The sequence below is a fragment of the Mauremys reevesii genome, unplaced genomic scaffold, assembly GCF_016161935.1.
Source record: "Mauremys reevesii isolate NIE-2019 unplaced genomic scaffold, ASM1616193v1 Contig8, whole genome shotgun sequence".
NCBI classification, from domain to species: domain Eukaryota; kingdom Metazoa; phylum Chordata; order Testudines; family Geoemydidae; genus Mauremys; species Mauremys reevesii.
In genome coordinates this window covers 123,069-147,600 of record NW_024100895.1, presented here as the reverse complement: position 1 = coordinate 147,600, position 24,532 = coordinate 123,069, and the positions used below count along the sequence as shown (strand labels likewise).

Below are 24,532 nucleotides of genomic sequence, written 5' to 3'. Positions count from 1 at the left end.
TGCAATGGCAGGGACCTGATCCTCTGAGCCCAGCTGGTGACCCACACCCCACGCTGCAGGGGAATGGGAAACCCCACAAGGGCCCTGCCTGTCTGTCCTGGGGGAGATTCCTTCCCTGCCCCAATCTGGGTACCCCCAGCCTGAGAGCCAGACAGAATCTCTGGAGCTGCTCAGAGTATCACCCCCCAATGCGGTGCCCCGTCTCCAGCTGGGCCGAGCCCTGACACTTCAGAGGAAAAGCACCCGGCAGGTGACTGGCTGAAGCCCTGAAGCCTGAGGCTGGATGAGAGCCATAGTCTGAGTGTTACACATGCTGAGAGCAATGCAGGCCACCCTGTTCTCCCCTGGCCCGTGAAAGGAGGGGACAAACAGGAACCCCAGATTCACAGACTCCAAGGCCAGAAGGGACCCACCCAGCCCGACTCCTCCCCATTACACAGGCTATACGGAGGCTGGATTAAAGCAAATCTTTTACACAGAGATCCCATCTCGTTTCAATGACTCCGCCAGGGTGTGAATCGCCACCCACCTCCCCTGGGAGCTGTTTTAGTGTCAGTCACCACCCTCTGCTGGGAGACTGCACCTTATTTCAAACCAAGTTCTGTCTAACTTCAGCTTCCAGCCATTGGCTCTTGTTCTGCCTTTGTCAGCAGGGCTGAGAAGCCGCCCCACTCTCAGATCTGTCTGGGGGCCAGGACCTAGCCCCAGTGATCAGCCCCTCTCAGCCTTTAGCCTCCCCACCTAAGGGTTGTTACCCGGCCCGTGGATGTGGGGCGTTTTTCTGCCCTCCTTTGAACTCGCTCCAACATTTCCACATCCCTCTTCAAGTGCGGACCCCAGAGCCGGACCCGCAATCTCTGGTGGTCTCACCAATGCACCGTACAGAGGCAGGGTCATGTCCCTACTTTTACTCGATATTCCCCTGCTTATACAGCCAAGGATCTGCTCAGCCCGCCTTGCCACAGCCCTGCACTGAAAACTCATGTTGAGGCAGGTATCTGTCCTGACCCCTGAGCCTGTCTCTGAGTCACGGCTTTCCAAAGCCGTCCCTGTCCTACAGGTACAACCTGCATCCTTGGTGCCCAGAGGGGCGGCCTGGCCTTGGGCTGTATTTAACCTCAAAGCTCCCCTCATCTAGTTCCTTTGAGACTCTTGGGTGTTAATGATCCAGGACAGTTGATTTGAAAGTACATAAGAACATAAGAAAGGCCATACTGGGTCAGACCAAAGATCCATCTAGCCCAGTATCTGTCTACCGACAGTGGCCAATGCCAGGTGCCCCAGAGGGAGTGAACCTACCAGGCAATGATCAAGTGATCTCTCTCCTGCCATCCATCTCCATCCTCTGACGAACAGAGGCTAGGGACACCATTCTTACCCATCCTGGCTAATAGCCATTTATGGACTTAGCCACCATGAATTTATCCAGTCCCCTTTTAAACGCTGTTATAGTCCTAGCCTTCACAACCTCCTCAGGTAAGGAGTTCCACAAGTTGACTGTGCGCTGCGTGAAGAAGAACTTCCTTTGATTTGTTTTAAACCTGCTGCCTATTAATTTCATTTGGTGACCCCTAGTTCTTGTATTATGGGAATAAGTAAATGACTTTTCCTTATCCACTTTCTCAACATCACTCATGATTTTATAGACCTCTATCATGTCCCCCCTTAGTCTTCTCTTTTCCAAACTGAAGAGTCCTAGCCTCTTTAATCTTTCCTCATATGGGACCCTCTCTAAACCCCTAATCATTTTAGTTGCTCTTTTCTGGACCTTTTCTAGTGCTAGAATATCTTTTTTGAGGTGAGGAGACCACATCTGTACACAGTATTCGAGATGTGGGCGTACCATGGATTTATGGGGGTGAGTTTAGCAGATGCTGCCTCCCCTCGTTCTTTGCTAGAGATGGAAAATGTTCTGTTCCCATCACAGTATCATCTGAGATGGACCCAGCCTCCTGCATCACTCCAAACACAGTCAGGAATAGATGTGGGACATTTCTGCCTTTTCTGCATCTTTAATGTTTTACCATCTGCATCTAGCAATGGACCTATACCTGACCAAGGGGTATTTTTGTTCCTAATGTGTTTTAAAATGTCTTTATAGTGTCCTTAACCCTGATGGCCATTGAATCCTTTAGCTTCTCTTATCCATCGCCTGTATTTTGACTTGTAACATATTAGTTACCATTTACTCCCCCTTTTCCCATCCTTTGTATATTGATTGTTTAATGTTTGATTGTTGTTCCCACATCTCCTTTCAAGCAGGATGGCTTCTTGCTGAGCACCACTTTTTCCATGTCTGTGGCATCGTGGCTTGTGAGGGGTCTGTGAGCTGTTGGGGGGAGCCCTGGGGCTGGGGGGTTTGTGAGCTGGGGGATCCTTTCCCCAAGGGAAGGTTCAGGAACCCCTGGGTTGGGTAGGTGTGAGATGAGGGGATCCCTCTCTCAGAGGGGAGGGGGGATCCAGGCAGGATTTTCTCAGCTGGCCCAGCTGCCCTATCTGGCTTAGCTCCCTCATGGCGTCTCTAGGCTGGGCAGCTCCCCACGCCGTGATGCACTGGGAGCTGCTCCCCATCCCCCACGCTGGGCCAGCGCCAGGGACTCTCCCAGGATCGGTTCCTTGGCACGTGCTCTCGGGACCCGGGGCTTTGCCAGGGACTTTCCGTGCACCGGGTGCAGATCCAGAAGCACCAATCACAGGCCTTGGGGCTGCTGGGTCATCGGTTACTGGGTGAAACTTCTGCAGCAAGAGCCGGGTCCAAGCTCTGCATGAGCCGTGTCTGCTCCATCCCAGGTCCAGGGGACAGGGCGCGCCCTGAGCTGCAGAGACACCCCAGCTGGCTGGAGGGACAGCAGCCTCCCGGTGCCCTGGCATAGGGCACCCAGTGCCCTGCAGCCCTGTGACCTCTAACCTGCCGGACCCGCCTGAATCCCAGACCCTCATCCCTTCACCCTGCCCTGGGTAATCCCTGACCCTGCCAGACCCTGTCCTGTGTGCTCCCTGATCCCCCCATTCCAACCCCTCCCCCAGCCCTACACCCCCCCAGGTAATCCCTGACCCTGCTGAACCCTATTCTATGTGCTCCCTGAGCCCCCCCAATCCTAGCCCCTCACCCCCAATCCGGGTAACTTCTTACCACTCCAGACCCTGTCCTGTGTGCTCCCTGAACACCCCCATCCCAGCTCCTTCAGCAGTCCCAGCAGGGCCGGCTCTAGGTTTTTTGCCGCCCCAAGCAAAAAAAATTTTTGGCTGCCTCCCTGCCCCCCCCTTTTTTTTGGCTTTTACACGTTTGGTCTTTGCAATTTTATTCCTATTATTTAGGAAACTGGAGAGAAGATGCAAGGCTGCATGGAAAGACACACTGGCCAGTAGAAGAGTAATGTAGGCTTTTAATGTTTTTGGTGAGCTTATCACAGAGTGAGACTTTACGTGTTTAAATGTACGTGTATTATTGTGAGATGTGTCTGACGCTGCAAGATGAAAAAGCAGCAGTGATTGATCCTGGGTTACTGGAGCAAACCAAAGTGCCTCGGGCGCTAGAAAGGGGAGAGAGTAGGGAGAAAAACGTAAGGCTCTTTGGATCCACTTCTCATCCTGAGTCAACTCCTTCAGGTGACAGTTTCCTCAGCCCCAGACCCCCCTGGGACAGACTTGCGGCTCAGATCCCAGCCTCAGGGCCAGCTCCAGGCACCAGCATTCCAGGGAAACAGGGTCACCTGGGTCTCCTCTCCCAGATTGGACAAATAACCAGGGAGGAGTATAAAAGTATTGCTCAGGCATGCAGGAGTGAAAACAGGAAGGCCAAGGCACACTTGGAGTTGCAGCTAGCCGGAGATGTTAGGAGTAACAAGAAGGGTTTCTTCAGGTATGTTAGCAACAAGAAGAAAGTCAAGGAAAGTGTGGGCCTCTTGCTGAATGAGGGAGGGAACTTAGTGACAGAGGATGTGGAAAAAGCTAGTGTACTCAATGCTTTTTTTGCCTTTGTCTTCATGAACAAGGTCAGCTCCCAGACTGCTGCACTGGGCAGCACAGTAAGGGGAGAAGGTGACCAGCCCTCTGTGGAGAAAGAAGCGGTTCAGGACTATTTAGAAAAACTGGACGAGCACAAGTCCATGGGGCTGGATGCACTGCATCCGAGGGTGCGAAAGGAGTTGGCGGATGTGATTGCAGAGCCATTGGCCATTATCTCTGAAAACTCATGGCGATCAAGGGAGGTCCCGGACGACTGGAAAAAGGCCAATGTAGTGCCCATCTTTAAAAAAGGGAAGAAGGAGGATCCAGGGAACAACAGGCCAGTCAGCCTCACCTCAGTCCCTGGAAAAATCATGGAGCAGGTCCTCAAGGAATCAATTCTGAACCACTTGGAGGAGAGGAAAGTGATCAGGAACAGTCAGCATGGATTCACCAAGGGCAAGTCATGCCTGACTAACCTTAATTGCCTTCTATGAGGAGATAACTGGGTCTGTGGATGAGGGGAAAGCAGTGGACATGTTATTCCTTGACTTTAGCAAAGCTTTTGATACCTTCTCCCACAGTATTCTTGCCAGCAAGTTAAAGAAGTATGGGCTGGATGAATGGACTATAAGGTGGATAGAAAGCTGTCTTGATCGTCGGGATCAGCAGGTAGTGATCAACGTCTCCATGTCTAGTTGGCAGCCGGTATCAAGCAGAGTGCCCCAAGGGTCGGTGCTGGGGCCGGTTTTGTTCAATATCTTCATAACGATCTGGAGGATGGTGTGGACTGCACCCTTAGCAAGTTTGCAGATGACACTAAACTGGGAGGAGTGGTTGATACGCTGGAGGGTAGGGATAGGATACAGAGGGACCTAGACAAATGAGAGGATTGGGCCAAAAGAAATATGATGAGGTTCAACAAGGACAAGTGCAGAGTCCTGCACTTAAGATGGAAGAATCCCATTCACTGCTACAGACTAGGGACCGAGTGGCTAGGCTGAAGTTCTGCAGACAAGGACCTAGGGGTTACAGTGGACGAGAAGCTGGATAGGAGGCAGCAGTGGCCCTTGTTGCCAAGAAGGCTAATGGCATTTTGGGCTGTATAAGTAGGGGCATTGCCAGCAGATCGAGGGACATGATCGTTCCCCTCTACTCAGCACTGGTGAAGCCTCATCTGGAGTACTGTGTCCAGTTTTGAGCCCCACACTACAAGAAGGATGTGGAAAAATTGAAAAGAGTCCAGCGGAGGGCAACAAAAATGATTAGGGGGCTGGAGCACATGACTTATGAGGCAAGGCTGAGGGAACTGAGATTGTTTAGTCTGCAGAAGAGAAGAATGACGGGGGATTTGATAGCTGCTTTCAACTACCTGAAAGGGGGTTCCAAAGAGGATGGATCTAGACTGTTCTCAGTGGTGGCAGATGACAGAACAAGGAGCAATGGTCTCATGTTGCAGTGTGGGAGGTTTAGGTTGGATATTAGGAAACACTATTTCACTAGGAGGGTGGTGAAGCACTGGAATGGGTTCCCTAGGGAGATGGTGGAATCTCCTTCCTTAGAGGTGTTTAAGGTCAGGCTTGACAAAGCCCTGGCTGGGATGATTTAGTTGGGAATTGGTCCTGCTTTGAGCAAGGGGTTGGACTAGATCCCTCCTGAGGTCCCCTCCAACCCTGATATTCTATGATTCCTCTCTTCTGTCCTCTGGCCCCTCTGGCTGGAACCGGCTGGTCAAGTCGTGGGGTCCTCTCCCCGCAGCCCATTGGCCTCCCACTGGCCAGAACCGGCTGTGACTCCTGAGCTGGGTCCTCGGGTCACCAGGTCACCAGTCGCTGGGGTCTCCATCCTCCAGGCCATTGGCTGGGGTCCCAAGTTCCCTCTCCAGCCTTCTGTAACAACAAATTCCCTCTCCCCTCACCTCGTTAAACCAGTAACACCCAGGGACACTGAGTCCTACCCCCTCTGCATGCAAACCATTGGAAAACCACTGAAAACAAGAAAAAAACCCACTTCATCACACCTTCCTGAGCCCAGACCCTGCTACACCCTCTCCAGACCCACCCCTCACCAATCCCCACCCTGGGCAGTGCCCTGAGCCCAAGACCCTGCCAACCTCTGTCTCTGGGCCCCTCCCCAGACCCTGCTGGCACCGTGCCCTGCCCTCCCCACCACTGTTCAGTCTGCAGTTCTCCGCACTGCCACCTGCCCCCAGTGCTGCCCTGCAGCTCCCGATCCTTGCCCCAACCCCCGCTGGTATTTCCAGGGCTCTCTCCCTGGTGCTGTTAGTTCCCATACCCCAGCCGGGCCCAGGAGCGAGCTTTGTGGGGCAGTAATCGCCAGGAGTGCTCTGCTGGCCTCTCCTGAAAGTCGGTACCACGTCCCTGGGGCCCGCACCCCACTTCCCAGTCATGGAGCCAGAGCTGCCAAGGCCACAAGGGACTGTTTGAAGCATCTGGTCTGAGCTCCTACATGCACAGGCCAGAGAATTGCCCCCAGGGATCCCAGCATCCAGCCCATATCTTGTAGTCAAGCTAGAGCGGATCTGTTAGAAAGAAACGTCCCAGCCTGATGTACAGAGTCCAAGTGCTGGCGAATCCACCGTGTCCCTGGGTCGTTCCAATGGTTAGTGCCCCTCCCGGTTAAACGTGTGTTCCTTATTTCTCATCTGAATTTGTCTCACTTCAGCTGCCAGCCACTGGCTCTCGCTCAGCTTTGTCTGTGAGATCAAAGAGCCCCCTGCTCCCAGACATCTCTCCAGGAACCATCTCCTGGATGACCTGCATAGCCTGAGCTCCTTCCATCTCTCACTCAAAGGCAGGTTTCTCTGAACCTTGAATCATCCTTGTGGCTCCTCTCTGAACCTTTCAAGCGATTCAATGGCCTTTCTGCAGGGCAGACTCCAGAACGGGACACGGCAGCCAGTGACGGTCTCACCAGGGCTGTATACAGAGGTGATACCATCTCCCTGCACCTGCCCGATATTCCCCTGTTCATATGGCCCACGGTCACAGTCACCTTCTCAGGGTACATCTACACTGCAACTAGACACCCACGGCTGGCCTGTGCCAGCTGATGGGCTTGTGGGGCTGTTTCATTGCAGTGTAAACTTCCAGGCTTGGGCTGGAGTCCAGGGTCTAGGAGCCCACATGGTGGGAGGATTCCAGAGCCCTGGCTCCAGCCCAAGCCCAGAAGGCTACACTATAATGAAACAGCCACACAGCATGAGCCCCATGAGCCTGAGTCAGTGGGCAAGGTACACCTACACTTAGCCACAGATCGCCCTGGGAGCTCATGTTCAATTGGCTTCTAGCATGACCGCCCCCAAGTCCAGTTCAGAGTCACGGCTTCCCAGGATACAGCCCCACCCATCCATCTTGTGGGGCCTACAGCTTTGGTTCCTAGATGTCCAGCCTTTCTAGATTTTTTGTAGATCCCAAGGCCAGAAGGGACCATTGTGTTCTCCTCTGACCCCCTGTGCAGCACAGGCCAGAGACCTGCCCCACAATAAGCCCTAGAGCAGATCTTGGAGAAAACCAGCCATTCATGATCCAAACATTGCCGGGGTGGAGAATCCGACACAGCCCTGGGTAACGTGTTCCACTGCTTCCTTCCCCTCACTGGTAAAAATTGTGCCTGATTTCCAGCCTGAACTGGTCTCGCTTCAATGTCCAGCCATTGGACCGTGTTAGACCTTCCTCTGCTAGGCTGAAGAGCCCATTATTAAATATTTGTTCCCCACTTATCTTGCACCCCGGGGCCTCCCCAGCCGGCAGGAGCCCAGGGCCAGTGTCTGGAGCTGCCTAAAGGGAGCTGGGAACATTCCCCACAGGGACAGCTGGATGGCGGCAGCCAATGGGAACGCGCAGGAGGCTGGTCCAAGGCTCCAGCGGCCAATGGGAGAGCTTGGTCAGTTGGTGGCGTTATTGGCGGGTTGGAGCAGCCAATCGCTGCTGGTGGGAGCCGGGGGTGGGCGGGGTCTCCCAGCATGTGCCAGGGAAGGGGTGCGAGGAAGCTGGGCTGGGGCTCGGTGCCATGGTCGGGGTGTGGGGGGGAGGAGGGAGGGGATCTGCCCTTCGCGTCACAGTGACCCCAGCCTGGGGGACGTCACCGCAGCCCCCAGCCAGGCCAGTGTCTGTCTGCAGCCGCTCGCCCTGCGGGGCTCAGTCCCAGGGGAGCCTGGCCCATGAGCCCTGCCCTGCTCCTGGGCTGCCGGCCATGGGACGAGCTCAGAGTGCTCCATGGACCATCCCTCTGCCCCAGAGCTCCCACCACCGACCCAGGGGAGACTGGCCACCTTTCACAAAAGGGGAAACCGAGGCACATGAAGGTGATTTACCCAAGGGTATTCACTGAGTCAGTATCAGCAATGGGAACAGAACCCAGGAGTCCTGGCTCCCAGCCCCCACTCCCCTTCCTGAGCTGGGGATAGAACCCAGGAATCCGGGCTCCTTCCTTACCCCTCCTACCAAACTCCCTTAACTCCCAGTGTAACCCGGTGCCCCTGGACAGACGGGGGCTGGGCTGGGATAACACAGGCTGCCGCGGGCACGGCCCAGACTGACCAGATTTTAAATCAGGATCAAAACCCCAGAAACGTCCCAAACCCACTTTATTGCTGTTAGCAAAGCTGCAGAGCGCTGGGGGTGCAGGGCTGTGACACACCCGGGGCACAGGGTGGGGGCTGTACAGGGACGGGGCCCGTCCCACACAGACTCCGCGCTGGGCGCTGGGCTCAGCAGGGCTGGACCCCGGGGAGCCGCACACGGGGGCGATGGGGCCGTTAGCCGGGCGCTGCGGCTGCCCCACCCCCAGCCATGGGCCTGATCCTGCCCCACAGGGACCCATTGACCAGGAATGGCCGAATCTGGCCCAAAGCCTTCTGGGTAATGGCTGGAGGGGCTTTACCTGGGGTGACTGACAGCAGCCTCTGGCCAATAGGGGCCGGGCGCGGGGCCCAATCCAGCGCCCACTGGAGTCAAGAGAAACCTTCCCCATGACGGCAGTGGGGTTTGGATCAGCCCCGTGGGCCCTGCTGCCCCCGACGAGGGGCGACCCCCATTCCCAGCCCCATGGGGCAGCAGCCCTCTCCCTGGATAGGCGTCCCCCCTCCCAAGCCCAGCAGGGGGTGCAGAGAAGGGGGGAGCCCAAGGGGCCGGTTCCCTGATGAGTCTCTAGCGGGTTGGCTCAGCACAGTTACAGGGCCAGTGGTCTGGGTACAGCAGCTGGCACCAACGGGCACAGAGCAGGGACGCTGGGGGCAGCGCAGAGGGGGCGCACATGTGGGTCCCATGAAGGCACTTGGGGGATTCGGAGGCCCCCGGCTCCTCCACGCGTTTACCTGAAAGGCAAAGAGGGTCAGTTACCAGGAGCCCTGGGCCCTGACGTGAGGCTGGCAGGGATCAGGGCCACTCCCCAGCACCTCCATAGAGCCTCCCATTAAAACAGGTGGTCCTGTCTGGGCCCAGGGGCTGTAGCTGGCTTGGTGGGCACAATGGGTGGGGGGTCTATTCATCATTGTTCTAGCCTCACTTTCCATCCCTCTTTATTTCCCTGTGTCTCTCCTCCCTATCACAGATCATCACCCTCGGCTGCTCTCTTCTTTCCCTGATCTTACCCCTTCCCCTCCTGCACCCCCAGGGGGTGCTGGGTGGGGGAGGGGCTCTGGGTGTGGCTGGGGGGGTCACAGCAGGTGAGGGTATCTCCCGAGGGGGTGCTGGGTGGAGGAGGGGCTGTGCTGGCTGGGGGGGCACAGCGGGTGGGTGGGGTCTCACTAGGGGGCTGGGTGGTCCCAGGGGCTGTGGCTGGCTGTGGGGGCACAGAAGCTGGACGCTCTCCCCAGTGGGTGCTGGGTGGGCCCGGGTGCAGCGGGTGCCTCCCCGGGCAGCAGCTACTCACAAGGGGCCCCGCGGGTTGCGGGCGGCGTTCATCTTCATCCCCTTGATGATGAGGATGGTGCCCGCGATGATGCCGACGATGCCCACGGCCAGGCCCAGGGCACACACCAGGGTCTCTGTGGTCTCGGGGACGGGGGTGGGCACCTGGGCTTCTGGAGAGAGGGACAGGGCATGGAGTGAGGGGGCTGTTCCCACCCCTCCCTCCCAGAGCTGGGATAGAACCCAGGAGTCCTGGCTCCCAGCCCTGCCCCCCTGCTCTACCCACCAGCCCCCACTCCCCTCCCAGAGCTGGGATAGAACCCAGGAGTCCTGGCTCCCAGCCCCCACTCCCCTCCCCGAGCCAGAAGAGAACCCAGGCGTCCTGGCTCCCAGCCCCCCCTGCTCTACCCACCAGACCCCACTCCCCTCCCAGAGCTGGAATAGAACCCAGGCGTCCTGGCTCCCAGCCCTGTGCCCAGCAGGGTCCCCGGGTGCCCCGGCCTCACCCCAGTGCTTCATGAAGGTCTCAGCCAGCCCCCAGTGCTCCACCCGGCAGTCGTAGAAGTCGCCCTGGCTGGGGAGGAAGGCCAGGTAGGAGAACTTGCGGAAGGCGTAGTCCTGGCGGGGGTAGAAGTCGGTCTCGTAGACGCCCCCCGTCACCTCCTGCCCGTTCTTCAGCCAGGTCACGCTGAGCGCGGGCGGGAAGAACTTGTCCGCGAAGCAGATCAGGACGTTGGGCTCCCCCAGCTCCACGGGGCCTTTGGGGAACACGGTCACCTCAGGGGGCACTGGGGAGACAGGGGTCAGTGGGTCCCATTGCCTGCCCCCGAGCCAGCCAGTCCCTGCCCTGGGGCCGGATCGGAGCCAGCGCCCCCCAGAGGGGACAGGCCCCTGCCCCATTCCCCACCCCCCTGAGCCAGCCAGTCCCTGCCCTGGGGCCGGATCGGAGCCAGCGCCCCCCAGAGGGGACAGGCCCCTGCCCCATTCCCTACCCCCCTGATCCAGCCAGTCCCTGCCCTAGGCTGGATCGGAGCCAGCACCCCCCAGAGGGGACAGGCCCCTGCCCCATTCCCCGACCCCCTGAGCCAGCCAGTCCCTGCCCTGGGGCTGGATCAGAGCCAGCGCCCCCTAGAGGGGACAGGCCCCTGCCCATTCCCTGCCCCCCTGAGCGAGCCAGTCCCTGCCCTGGGGCCGGGTGGGAGCCAGCGCCCCCTAGAGGGGACAGGCCCCTGCCCCATTCCCTGCCCCCCTGAGCCAGCCAATTTCTGGTGCTCACGCTCCGGCTCAGGGTCTTTCCCCCGGACTGTGGGGGTGTCACTGGGGCCGTCCCAGCTCCCTGCCCTGACGGCTCAGGGGGCACCAGGGGCAGGGGAGAGAATCCCTCAGCGGCAGGGCCTGGCGCTGGGCAGGGGCCATGAACAGCCCTTGGTAAAGGAGCTGCCCTGGGCCCCCAGCCTGGAGGATGTGAACTGCCCGGGGCCCCTGCCCTGCAGAGCCCTGGCCTGGCTGACTGGCTCCTCGGATCCTTCCACGGGCTGGGAGCTCTCAGTCTCTGGTGCGGTCTGGTACTGGGCCCGCATTGGGGGGTAAGAAGGAGCCAGGTGGGGAGGGAACCCAGGAAGGGATGCCTGGCAGAGAAGGCCCCCCCGTGCCGTACCATTCTGGGCCTTTGTGTGGTTGGAGTTCTGGATGATGATCTCCATGTTCTTCTTCAGCACGGCCATGTTGCCCAGGGCGCCCTGCGCCTCGAAGCTGGTGAACGTGCTGAAGTCAGGCAGGCGCCAGACAGTCTCCTTCCTCTCCAGGTCCACGTGGAACATCTCGTCCTGGTCGAACTCGAACATGAACTCCCCGGCCTCCCGCTGGGCCGGGTCCGTGCGCTGGTAGAACTGCACCTGGGCAGACATGTGCTCCACTGCAGGGAGACGGCTGTCAGCACCGGCCCCCCAGGACAGGGTCTCTCAGCACTTTTCCTAAGGCCACAGCCCCCGCCCCGGCCGTGACATTCACACTAGGACTCACTGGTGTGAAGGAAAAGCAGCCGCAGGGAGCACAGGGATCCCTGGCACCAAGCTAGGGCATTGGGGTCAGCGCTGCCTGGGAGGGGACAGCCCCCCCTACTGTGCCCCCCGGCTCATTTGATCACTACAGGTCTCCCATCCAAGTGCTGGCCAGGCCTCTACCCACTTAGCTTGTGAAGGGGGACACCACCCCTGTCAAAAGTGGCTCCTGGGGGAAGTTGGGAGCTGCGGCTGCAGGACATTTCATTCTCCCGTCTGTGTGGGGCTGGTTCCCTGTATCAGTGTTTCATTCCATGTTCCAGTGTCACCATGATCTGGTTCTCGGAGCGATTTCAGTCCCTGGCCCCGACACTCACCCCCCCAGGGCCGGTCACTAGGAGACCCGGGAACTCCCCAGCCAGAGACATTAAAGCTGTGCTGGGGGGTCAGACACACTCCGGGGGGTGGAGGGGTCTGGCTCAGGGCTGAGGCCGGGAGTCCCCAGGGCCCAAGGGAGTTGGGCACCTACATCTAAGGAGTCGTTCACTGACCCCAGCTCGCCCGGCAGGATCTCACCGAGCGACTGCAAAGGAGGGAACCCGCCACCACTAGCCGAGGAGAGAGTCGGCCCCACAGAGCCCCCCCCACCCCGTGCGTCTGAGCCCTGGGGGGACAATGGGGCCAGGCCGGGGAGCGGGGCTGGGGGCTCCCTGCTCTGCACAGACGCACTCACTGCTCAGCAGGGTCTGGCCCTGACACGGCTCTTTGGGGAATGCTCCCCCCCTGTGCCTGGCACCCCCCTGGGGGGATCAGCCCCCGAGTCCCTGTGGGGGAGGGGGGCTGCACCCCTAGGGCAGGGCTGTGTCGTACCCAAACCACAGTCACTTCCCCACGATCCTTCTGCTGCCCCCTCACCAGCCTCCCCTCCCCCCTCCCTGCCACAGGGGTGAGACCCTCCCCCCTGCAGCCCCCACCCCAATCCATCTCACCCCAGTGGCCCATCAGCCCCCATTGTCTCTTCCCTGGGGGTGGGAGCCAGGCGCTATGGGGATGAAGCCCCAGGTGTCCCAGCCCCCGCCCCGCCCGTACCTCTCACCGCCCCGGCGCCCGGCAGGGCCAGCAGGGTGAGCAGGGCCAGCTGGGCCATGGGGACGCCCCGTCCTGCGCCCATCTCCTCTCCCCGGCACTGGGCTGGGCGTGGGGCCGGCAGCACTAGGGGAGTCGGGGGGGGGGCACATGGCACACCCTGGGGGGGCAGGGCTGGGGGGCAGCGCCCAGCATTGGCCAGGGGAGCCCGGCCCAGGGGTTCACGCCCAATGGCAGAAATCCCTGCGTCGACCAGGCTGTTACCGGGCAGAGCAACAGCGCTGAGCCTCGCGGAGAGGAGATGGAGAATTTCCTGGCCAGGCGCCGGCTCTCAGAGCTGGGCTGCCCGGCAGAGCCTGGACAGGGGCGGTTCTGCTCATCCCGGTATGGGGACAGGGCTGCCAGGAGGGGTTTGTCCCCGGTGTGCATGTGGCACCACCAAGGAGGGTTTGTCCCTAGTGTGCATAAGCATGGGAACTAGAGGTCCAGGTGGTGCTGCAGCACCCCCAATTTTTGCATGGATCCTGGCCACCAGTTCCGCACCCGGGACTCTGCTCCTGCCCCCAGCTTTGGTCCCAGCTTCAGTCCCCTTACCCCTGTCCACACCCCCACTCTCTCCGAGCCACGGCCCAGACCTGGACCCAGCTCTGGGGAGAGGGGGTTTCACAGACTCACAGATGGTGCCCACTTGTGGCCCCATGCGGTCTGTGGGGGGGGGGGGCCTTTCAGTGCGACAGCCCTTCTCGGGGGGCCACTCTCTCCCGGGGTCAGGCCCCTCCACCTCCTAGAGCCGCTTCTCTCTGAGCCTCAGCACGTCTGTCTCTGCCGTGGGCCCCCTCAGGGAGTCCCCTCGCTCTGGGCCCCCCGGACCAACAAACCCCCGAAGGAGATGATGCCCCCCCCCGCCCCCTCACCCTGTTCTCTAGCCCAGAGCGACTCTCAGCCAGTGTAACACAGGAGGTTTATTGAGAGTTGAACCCAGCACAGGAAACTCTCCGGCCTCAGGCCTGGCTCCCTCAGCCCAGCACATCCCAGTCCCCCTGCAGCCAGGTGGGCTCTGCCTGCTCCCCCCCTCCAGCCCCGAGCCCCCCTGCTTTCCAGCTGGGCCTCCGATATCCCCGGCCCCAAGCCCCCTCTGTCCATTGTCTTCTCTCCAGGGAAACAAGGTCACCTGGGCCTCCTCTCAGCCCTCCTCTGGCTGGAACCGGCTGGTCAGGTCACCGGGGTCCTCTCCCCGCAGCCCATTGTCCTCCCACTGGCCAGAACTGGCTGCGACTCCTGAGCTGGGTCTCCAGGTTGTCAGGTCACCAGTCGCTCCATCCTCCAGGCCATCGGCCGGGGTCCCGAGTCTTTCTCCGGTCCTCTGTAACATCAACCTCCCTCTCCCCTCCCCTTGTTAAACCAGTAACACCTGGGGACACTGAGTACCACCCCCTCGGCATGCAAACTATTGGAAAAAAAAGGAGAAACAAGAAAATCCCCCACTTCATCACAGGGGGCATGGACAGGGTAAGAGTGGGTGTGAGGTAAAAAGTTTGGGGACCACTGACTGCTCAGGGTTTAGCTGATCACCATATTTGGGGTCTTGAAGTCTTCAAACCACAATTTGAGGACTTCAATAGCTCAGACATAGGTTAGGGATTTGTTACAGGAGTGGGTGGATGAGATTCTGTGGCCTGCATTGTGCAGGAGGTCAGACTAGATGATCATAATGGTCCCTTCTGACCTTAAAGTCTATGAGTCTATGATTCAGCACCCCCACTGTAAAAATTGTTCCAGCGCCACTGCCAGTGTGGACGCAGCACTGCCACGCAGGGGTGTGTGTGTTATCCCCAATATGAGGACAGCGCCTCCCCGTAAGGGCACTCGCCCGGTCCACACATGCCCTGTTCTGCACATTGGGGGCTTGGCGACCCAGCTCTGCACTGGGGCAGGGGAGGTCACACCCCTGACCCACAGAGCTCTGTAAAGAGTAGACCAAGCCACAGACAGGTTTTGGGGGATCATCCATGGCAGATTGGGACACTGGACCCTATGTGTGGTGCATTGGTCCCTGTCCCCTGCCTAAACCCTCCTCACCCCCCATGGCACCAACTTGCCCCCCGCCCCGGCTAACGCGCTGGATGTTCACACTGAGCCCGGCAGGAGGGGCCAGAGAGGGGCCAACCCAGAAGTTGGGGCGCTGGCCTTAGGGTGACCAGATGTCCCGATTTTGGGGTCTTTTCCTTATATAGGCTCCTATTACCCCCCCCCCCCCGACACACACACCCTCTGTCCCGATTGTTCACACAATTGCTGTCTGGTCACCATAGCTGACCTGGGACCCAGGAGCCCTGGGGTCATTCCCGGCCCTGCCACAGACTGTGTGTAACCCTGGGCCAGTCACTGACTCCTCTGGGCCTCCCCCCACAGCTGGGCCCTGGGGACACTGGCCCGGCCCTGCACCACGGGGTGGGGGGTGAATGTAGCGGGGGGGGGAGGAGCTCAGAGACTTGGGGACCAGAGAAGCCCCTTAGGGAGATCGATGGTGGGAGCAGCTGGGAGGCCGAGCTGTGCCTGACCCATGGAGACTGAGCCCCCGCTCTGGTGGGGTGCCTGGGGGGCAGGGCTCAGGCCTGTGGGGGTGGGGGAGGGGGTAGCTCAGAACTTCTGCCTGTAGGGCCAGCCCCAAAACTTCCCCTGGGGCTAAATTTATCCCCAATAAAACCAGAGACCCCCCCCCCCAAACACACACCCGTCCTGCCCCAGCCAGCAGCAGAGGGTCGAGGCACCGGGGGAAGGGGACGGAGGGTCCCAGGCCCGTTGCTGGGGGCCCTGCTCTGGTGGGGGCTGGTCCCTGGGCCGGCCCCGCTCTCCAGCTGCCCCGGGGCCATGGCAGGCGCCGGGCGAGTCCTGCAGCCCGACCCCAGGCCCTGCTCTGCCCCCTGCGAGGGAGAAGTAGGGAACTGAGCCCTGCTGGGGCCGGCTCTGCCTGGCGACTGGTGATGCTGCCCCGACCCGGTGGTGACTGGCCCATGGGCTGGGGGTGCCCAATCCCCAGGGCCGTGGGCAGCGTCTCGGGGCTGGTGCTCGGAGCTGGGCAGAGAAGGTCTCAGGCTGGTGGGTCCCTATGAGTTTCCAGATCTCTCCCTCCTGAGCAGCAATGGGAGGTGGGTCGGATCCTGGGGGCTGGGAGCTGCTGGGCTGGGGCTCTGCTAGTGACACTAATGGTGCTGAGAACCCAGGTGGCTCATTGCACGGAGCCCCTAGGTGAGCAGAGATCCCAGCGCCCTGGGGAGTCCCGTCTTGGGCAGGCACTGGGTGTATCCGGGGGGGGGGGTCAGACCCCAGCGCCCCGGGGAGCCCCGTCCTGGGCAGCGCTGGGTGTATCCGGGGGGGTCAGACCCCAGCGCCCCGGGGAGCCCCGTGCTGGGCAGCGCTGGGTGTATCGGGGGGGGGTCAGACCCCAGCGCCCCGGGGAGCCCCATCCTGGGCACCTGGGGTGTATCGGGGGGGCTCAGACCCCAGCGCCCCGGGGAGCCCCATCCTGGGCAGCGCTGGGTGTATCGGGGGGGTCAGACCCCAGCGCCCCGGGGAGCCCCGTCCTGGGCAGCGCTGGGTGTATCCAGGGGGTCAGACCCCAGCGCCCTGGGGAGCCCCGGCCTGGGCAGCGCTGGGTGTATCGGGGGGATCAGACCCCAGCGCCCCGGGGAGCCCCGTCCTGGGCAGCGCTGGGTGTATCAGGGGGGTCAGACCCCAGCGCCCCGGGGAGCCCCGTCCTGCCTTCCCCTGTCTCACCCCCCTCCCCGGCGTCTGGGCTCGGTGTGACTGTCCTTTAACGCCCGCCGGGCTCCCCTGGGTGCGGGAGGGGTTTGGGGCGGGGGGACTCTGGAGGCTCCGGCTGTTCCTCCCCCGCCGGGCTCCGAGCCCGGGGGCAGGGGGCGGGTCCCTGAGCCGAGCCCGTTTCCTCCCCGCGCAGGGCGGTTCGTGCTCCAGCAGAACTCTGAGTGTCACTTCGCCAACGGCACCGAGCGGGTCCGGTACCTGCAGCGGAACATCTACAACCAGCAGCAGTTCCTGCACTTCGACAGCGAGGTGGGGGTGTATGTGGGGGACACGGAGCTGGGGCGGCCCCAGGCCGAGTATTGGAACAAGGACCAGGCGTTCCTGGCGCAGAGGCGGGCTGCGGTGGACACGTTCTGCCGGTACAACTACGAGGTGGACAAACCTTTCACCGTGGACAGGAGAGGTGAGTGGGGGGGGGCGGGGCACACAGCGCACTGGGGCGCTACGTTGAGGAGACTGAGCTGGGCCGGCCCCAGGCCGAGCGCTGGAACAAGGACCAGGCGTTCCTGGCGGACAGGCGGGCTGAGGTGGACACGTTCTGCCGGAACAACTACAGGGCGGCGCAGGCGGGGAGGATGGTCGGCCGCACAGGTAAGCGGGGGGCGGGGCTCTTAGGGGCGGGGCCAGGAGAGGGTGCGCGGGGGCAGGGCTCCGAGGGGAGCGCGGGGGGTGGGGCCGATGCAGGACATGCTCCCCCTCTCTATGGGCCTGGTCCGCCAGCTGGGCTGGGGGGTAACAGAACGTCTCGTGCTATGGGGGCGGGGGCAGGCGCTGGGGCAGGCGCTGGGGCGGGGTAACGGGGGGGGGGAAATCTCCCCTCGCCCCCCCCCCCCACCCCCGGGTCTGGCTGCGGCGCCCCCTGTCGGCAGGGAGCAGACCCCCCCCGGGTCCGTCGCCGGGGGGTAGCTGACCCCTCCCCCGTCCCAGCCCCCCCCACTCCTCTGAGGGGTTCAGCCCCCAGCGCCCCCCACTCAGACCCCCTGGAGCAGGCGGCTGCTGCAGCTCCTACCCCCCTTCCTGAGCTGGGGGGGGCAGGTGATGGGGCAGAACTTTCCCCTCCCCCCAACCCAATCCATCCCCCCTCGGGGACCCCTGGCAGGGGGGTGGGGGCAGCTCCTGGTCCCTGGGCTGAGACCCCCGTCTCCCTGGGCCCAGGGTCAGACAGTCCCTGGCTCTATCCCCAGGGGGGTGACAGGACATGACTCCCCTCAGCCCCTTTCTGCCGGAGCCTGCCCAGGGCAACGGGAGGGGGGGCAGGAGAGAACCAGCCCCACCCCGGGGCAGTGAGAGGGGAATGGGGTGGCCAGGGAATCAGACCCCACACACCATGGGGAGCCCTGTCTGTCCTGGGCATGTACAGGGGAACGGGACCCACACATCCGGGGTGCCCTGCCCCAGGCAGCTGCCAGGTGTATCAGGGGGTGGGATGCCCTGTCCTGGAAAGGCGCCGTGTGTATGGTTGGGGCGATTGGACTCCACACACCCTGGGGAGCACCGCCCTAGGCAGGTGCTGGGCATATTGGGGGGGGGTTCCCTGGGGGGGCACCTGTTCTCTCTGAGCCCCCATCTGCCTTCGGCCCCTTTCCCATCCCCCGTCTCTCTCCCCCCAGTTCAGCCTGAAGTGACAGTTTTCCCCACAAAATCGGGGTCCCAGCCCCACTCCCACCTGCTGGTTTGCTCGGTGACGGGGTTTTACCCCGGGGGGATCGAGATCAAGTGGCTGAAGAACGGGCAGGAGCAGACGGCCGGGGTGGTGTCCACGGAGCTGCTCCAGAACGGAGACTGGACCTTCCAGATCCTGGTGATGCTGGAGATGAGCCCCCGGCGCGGGGACGTCTACACCTGCCAGGTGGAGCACGTCAGCCTGCGGGGGCCCCTCGCCGTGCACTGGGGTAAGAGTGCTGGGTCACCCAGCCCCCACGAATACCAGCCCAAGGCAAGACTTCAAAGCACTGTCTGCTGTGGCCTTTGATTCTGTTTCATGTTAATTATGTTCCAGTGGGTTCAGCTCTGGGCTACGGTCTCTAGTTCAACAACGTTATCTCTGTTTGTTCTGGATCTAGAGCCCATGGGACCACATGGGACGTAGCCACCTAACACGTACACGAGCGTCTGTCTGTCTTTTAGCAGCTTTATTAGGGTTACCAACAAAGATCTAACTGTCACAGCACATACAACCCCTAAAGATAAGTACCACATACTAGTTACACCTACACCTAGTACCACGTACTAGTCACATCCTCCTAGAGATGGTGTTAGTCTGGTGCCCTCTCATGGATTGACCATCAATACATGGGAGTGGTTCCTGCTGGAGTTTTCCATAGGAAGCTCCATTTTCCTGCTCTGAGCACTTTGAAGTATTTATTGATAACTTTGGTTAATTTCACTTCCTGGTTTTTATACTCCATGTGCAGAGTTGAAACCCAGGGTGCTGCGTTAGTTGCTCCTGCAGTGGGTTGAGGTGGGGTGTGCTGACTGTTCAATATCATGGAATTCATTTGCTGCTGTATTTCTTACATTTCAATGCTCGTGAGAATTTAGGTTCGGGGTAAAGTACTGATCATGGCCACGCTGGGAGCACTCTTCCAGGAGTGCTGAACTCATTCTCTAAAGCTTATCGTTATATTCAAACCCGACAGGTGCCAACGGTAGAAAACCCTTTTGCTTTGGGATTTACAGATTAATTAGATTAGGCATTTTGGAAACAACAGCTGTAACAGCTGGAGACACTTCATTTAATTTTTGATAATCAGTACATGCATCTGAAGACGTGGGGGGTTTTATGCACAAAAGCTTATGCCCAAATGAATCTGTTAGTCTTTAAGGTGCCACCGGACTCCTTGTTGTTTTTGTGGCTACAGAATAACACGGCCACCCCCTGATAAAATGCCATGATCCATCTGGTTTTTGTACTGGCCAAACTGGAAAATTGCAAATGGAAGTACACGCACAAATGATTTCCTGTTGCAGCAGAGAGTCAATGCCTTTAGCAGTGTAAGGTTTGGCCTGATTTGGAAAAGGACACTGCTGTTATAGGGGGAATTTTCTTCTACCATTGTAACAGTTACATCCATATTTTTACATTTATGCTTGTGTTTAGCAAAAGCATCAACCCTACTCACAATTTTTAGAGCACTTGTACGAGCCCAAATCTATTGACCTGGGCTGGGAACATCTGTTCTCCCTGTCTCACAGCAATGGGACACGGGGACACTCAGTGGAATGGAAAGGGGCAAATTCACACCTGGTAAAAGGAAGAACGTTTTCCACACACTGTGTAATTAGCCTGTGGAACTCACTGCCACAGGGTGTCACTGAGCCCAGGAACAGAGCAAGGTTCACAAAGGGACAGGCCATTTCTGTGGCTCACAGGAGTATCCAGGGCTAGACTAGTTCACACTGACATTGGGCAGGGATATCCAACCTCCCGCTGCAGGGACTGAGCCGAGCTCTGACGATCATAGACCAGGAGGAGCCCTGAGGTGGGGCAGATTGTCCCAAAGCTGCTCCTGCAGGCCCTGGCCCCTGGCTCTGCCCCGGCCGGTGCCGGTCACTGGTGTGGACGGGAGCCCAGCCCGGAGGCCCCTGGCTCTGCCCCGGCCGGCGCTGGTCACTGCAGACGGGAGCCCGGCCCGGAGGCCCCTGGCTCTGACCCGGCCGGCTCTGGTCACTGGCACAGATGGAGCCCGGCCCGGAGGCCCCCGGCTCTAACCCGTCCCGTTCCGTGTCCCTGTTTCAGAGGCGCAGTCTGACTCCGCCAGGAGCAAGATGCTGACGGGGGTCGGGGGCTTCGTGCTGGGGCTGATCTTCCTGGCGCCCGGACTCCTCATCTACCTGAAGAATAAGAAAGGTGAACGGCTCCGGGCGGGGGCGGGGCACCGGGGGGTCTGTGGGGGGAGGTGGGGCTGGGGGGGCTCAGGGGAATCTGGACCTGGCTGCAGGCTCCCCCCCCACCCCTCAGCAGGGGCTGCTCAGAGCCTGGCAGGGGCCTCCCGGCTTCTCCTCTCCTGGGGCCGGGGCTGGGTCAGACCCTCCCCCCTCCTAGGGCAGGGACAGAGCAGGGGCCGTGGGGAGATCTCAGTACAGGGCCCCGGGGCCAGGCTGGGAGCTCCCACTCTCCCCTCCCCCGGCCAAGCCCCCGGGGTGGGACAGACCCCGACCCCTCGCAGTGCAGGGAGCTGCCCCTGCCCCGGGGCTCAGAGCGTTTCCCGTCCCCTCCCCCGGGCAGGGATCCTGGGTCAGGGATTTACAGTAATAACGGGGGGGGAACCCCAGGTCTGGGGGCCAGAGGGGGGCTGGGTTCCTAGTGGGGGGCGTTCCATGCCATGGGGCAGGGGCTGGAGCTCTGACCCCCAGGAACCGGCTCCCCCTGCCCAGGGCTCTGACCATGTTTCTCTCTGTTTTTCAGGGCGCCCCGTTCCCCAACCTGCAGGTAATTTCAATCCCCCTCCCCCGTTACACCCGCCTCCCCCCACACTGAGCACAGGCTGCCTGGGGCGCCCCTGGGGCGGCTGCTTCTGCCCCTCGGCCCGTGACACCCACCCAGCTCAGCCCCTGGGCAGCTGGGCAATGGGGCGCTGGCCCCGCGGAGGAGGAGGCTGCGGCTCCCTCGGTCCCCGTTCAGGCCGATCCCCGAGCTGCTCCCGGGGGCAGAGGGTCCTGGGTCCTGCTGAGCATCCCCCAGCCCTGCGGCTGCCGGGCAGAGTCCCTGGGGCGCCCTGGGGCCTGGCAGAGAAAATCCCCCGTCCGTCCCACTAGCCCCACGGCCAGGGGCTGATTTCTCTTCCCTCTCCCTGCAGGGCTCCTGAGTTAGATCCTGGGCGTCGGATCCCCCGGCCGGCAGGAGTTTCCGTCCGTCTCCCCCAGCCCCTCGCCCAGCCCGGAGAATGCAGAACCTGGGGCCGGTCCCTTCCTGTCCCCGTCTGCTCCCCGCGCTCTGCCCGGCTCCAGCCCGCGCTGCCCCCCCGGGGACCCGTCCCTGCCCCTCAGTCCCAGCAGGGCTCTGGGGCAACCCCTCCTGTGTTAACCCTTTCCCTGCCCCAGCCCAGCCCCACGTTCCCTCTCGCTGACCCCGTGGCCCTCGGGGAAGCTTTGGGGGACGCTGCTCTGCAGCCTGGGGTGAGCCGGACCGAGGCCGGCGCTGTTAGAACTGCTGCACCCTAATAAATCATCCCAGCCCCCACCGGCTCCGTGCTCACTGCTCCCCCAGGGCCGGGACAGGGCTGGGGGATCTGGGATCTGGCTGGGGGGGAGGGGACGCAGGGCACAGACCAGCTGCCCTTGGGGAGGGGACTCCCCAGACACACCTTGGGGCCATTCAGCGGCTGCAGGGATCAGGGTTGTGCTGGGGAGGGGCCTGGGCAAGGCCGGATCTGACTGGAGGGAGGGGGCAAGACCCCAGAGGGGAGCTCTGGGGCTGGGGGTGACTCCTGGGGGGGGGCTGTGGGTTCCCAGTCCCAGTGCAGACCGGTTCCTTCCCCAGGGGTGGGGGCAGCAGGGAGGAGACCGTGGGGAGCGGGAGCCCCAAGCCCCTTTCCCAGGGGAGAGGCAGCTGCAGGAGGGGAGCCCAGCAGCATGGACGCCCCGGCCTGGGGGTCAGCGACAGGGCCGGGCGGGGCGGGGAGCCCTGTCAGTGAGCTGGGCGATGGGGCAGGGGAGCAGCTCAGGGATGGGGCAGGGCAGTTATTATCCAGGGGTCCAAACCCCCCAGGGAGTCACAGCCCCGTCCCCCCAGGGCCCCAGAGACTCACCAGTGACACCAGAGCCCCATCCCAGTCAGAGTCTCACATCCCGCTTGGGGGGTTGACTGTGGGGTCCCAGCTATGGGGGATCCCACAACCTCTGGGGCAATGTGTGGGCTGGGTGCTCACATTCCCCCTCCCCGCAGCCCAGCCCTGCTCTATCGCTGTCACCTGCCCCAGGGCTCCAGGGGAGACTCCAACCCCAGCCAAAGCTCCCATGTGGCCATTAATGCTCCCCTGGCCCATCCCCCCACTGCTCCCATTGGGTATTGGTGTCTCTGTCACTTCCTGTTCCAAAGTGCCATGTGCTGTTCCCCAGCTGCCAGGCCCCACCCCAGAGGTGGCTGCATTTCTGTGGGGGGAATTGGCCCCAGTGCTATCGGGTGCAATGAGCTCCGGGATCCTGGTGGGGGAGCGTCCCCGAGAGTGGGGAGACGAGGCCGTGGGGACGTCCCTGTCAGCTGCTCCCATGGGCTGTCCCTGCGGGAGGGGACACAGGACGAGGGGACTCAGAGCCTGGCCTGCTGCTCCTACTGCTGGCCAAGGGCCCCCCCTGCCGTGGAGTCTCCTCTCCAGCGCCCCACACCGACCATCTCGGCCCTGCTCCTGCCCCGCACCCGATATACCCCCCGGGCCGGCTATACACCGCCCTGCCGCTGTGCTAACCACAGTCTGTGTCACAACTTAACTATCATGGACGGGGCTGCATTGAAGATCCGGGGGGGAGGGAGGGACTGGCTGGGTCAGGGATGGGACACGGGGCCTCTGCCCTTTGGGGGCTGGGGGCTCGGATCCAGCCTCAGGGCAGGGGACTGGCTGGCTTAGGGGGCCGGGGCCGGGCCATGGGGCCTTGGCAGTCCAGGGCCGTCAATCCGGTGTCAGCGTGAAAGTCCCCGTGCAATTGCCCACAGCCCAGTGGAGACGTTTCTCCGGCCCCGCGACCCAGAAAGGGTTAACGCTCCACGTCGTTTCACACCCCGTCTGCCTGTGGGTGGACAGAGGGACAGACTGACGCCTGCTTCCCCTCACCTGGTTTCACTTCCCCCCCACCCCCAGGGATGGTTCTGAGCCCCCAGCCCCAGGGCCCCAGCCGCATCCAGCACACTCTGCTCCCCGGCCCTCTCGGCCCGACTCTGCCCAGCAGGGGCGGCGAGTTCTATGGGCCCGTGGGGCCCAGGCCCCACCAATAATCCAGGAGCTGGGCTCAGCCCCACCAATGTTTGGGCCCCAGGCCCTGTGCTGGGGGTCCCCGCGTTGCAACACCCGGGGCTCTCACTCACCGCAGCGGCCGCGGCAGCTCCCGGGAGGGGCCTCAGGAGCGACTGGACTCCCAGCCCATTGGCCGGGAACCCCAGCCAATGGGAGCTGCCGGGGGCGGTGCCGGAGCTGCATGGCCACGCCTCCACAGCAGGGAGGGGGAGCGAGCCACAGGCAGCGGCTGAGCCCTGGGCAGCCATTGTGAGCAGCAGACACACACAGCCTGTGAGCTGTGGGGGCAGCCAGACACACACACCCCGCCGGGGAGGGGGGTTGGTGGGGACAAACACACACAGCCAGGGGGTTGGGGGTTGTGGGACAGACACACACAGTGGGGGGCAGCCAGACAGACAGACAGAGCCCGGGGTTGTGGGACAGACAGACACAAGGACACAGCCAGGGGGTTGTGGGACAGACACACACAGCGGGGGGGGGCAAGGGGACAGACACACACAGTCGGGGGTGGTGGGGGCAGCCAGACACACACAGCCGGGGGTTGTGGGACAGACCGACACAAGGACACAGCCGGGGGTTGTGGGACACACCGACACAAGGACACAGCCAGGGGGTTGTGGGACAGACACACACAGCGGGGAAGGGGGACAGACACACACCGCCGGGGGGGGTGGGGGCAGCCAGACACACACAGCCGGGGGTTGTGGGACAGACCGACACAAGGACACAGCTGGGGGTTGTGGGACAGACCGACACAAGGACACAGCCAGGGGGTTGTGGGACAGACACACACCAGGACACAGCCGGGGGAGTTGTGGGGACAGACAGATGGAGCCGTGGGTGGGGA

The 24,532-nt window shown here is 61.6% G+C and overlaps 2 protein-coding genes across 5 annotated transcripts in view; one reads left to right on the top strand and one right to left on the bottom strand.

The window, feature by feature from the left end:
• Positions 1-13,034, bottom strand: part of LOC120394848 (HLA class II histocompatibility antigen, DR alpha chain-like) — a 46,465-nt gene extending 33,431 nt beyond the window's left edge. For 2 of the 4 annotated variants that reach the window (XM_039519010.1, XM_039519011.1), the window contains exon 1: positions 12,911-13,034. In XM_039519010.1, the coding sequence (XP_039374944.1) occupies positions 12,911-12,992 (82 nt within the window). In that variant the 5' untranslated portion in view covers positions 12,993-13,034. Of the gene's footprint in view, positions 1-9,230; positions 9,287-9,839; positions 9,995-10,327; positions 10,610-11,478; positions 11,737-12,910 lie in introns of those variants that run through there. The other 2 variants (XM_039519012.1, XM_039519013.1) reach the window with 2 other exon arrangements.
• The window catches only part of LOC120394845 (H-2 class II histocompatibility antigen, E-S beta chain-like), a 91,098-nt gene that overhangs the window by 26,715 nt on the left and 39,851 nt on the right, over positions 1-24,532 (top strand). The window contains exon 2 of the mRNA XM_039519005.1: positions 16,866-17,135. Coding sequence (XP_039374939.1) covers positions 16,866-17,135 — 270 coding nt within the window. The remainder of the gene's footprint in view (positions 1-16,865; positions 17,136-24,532) is intronic.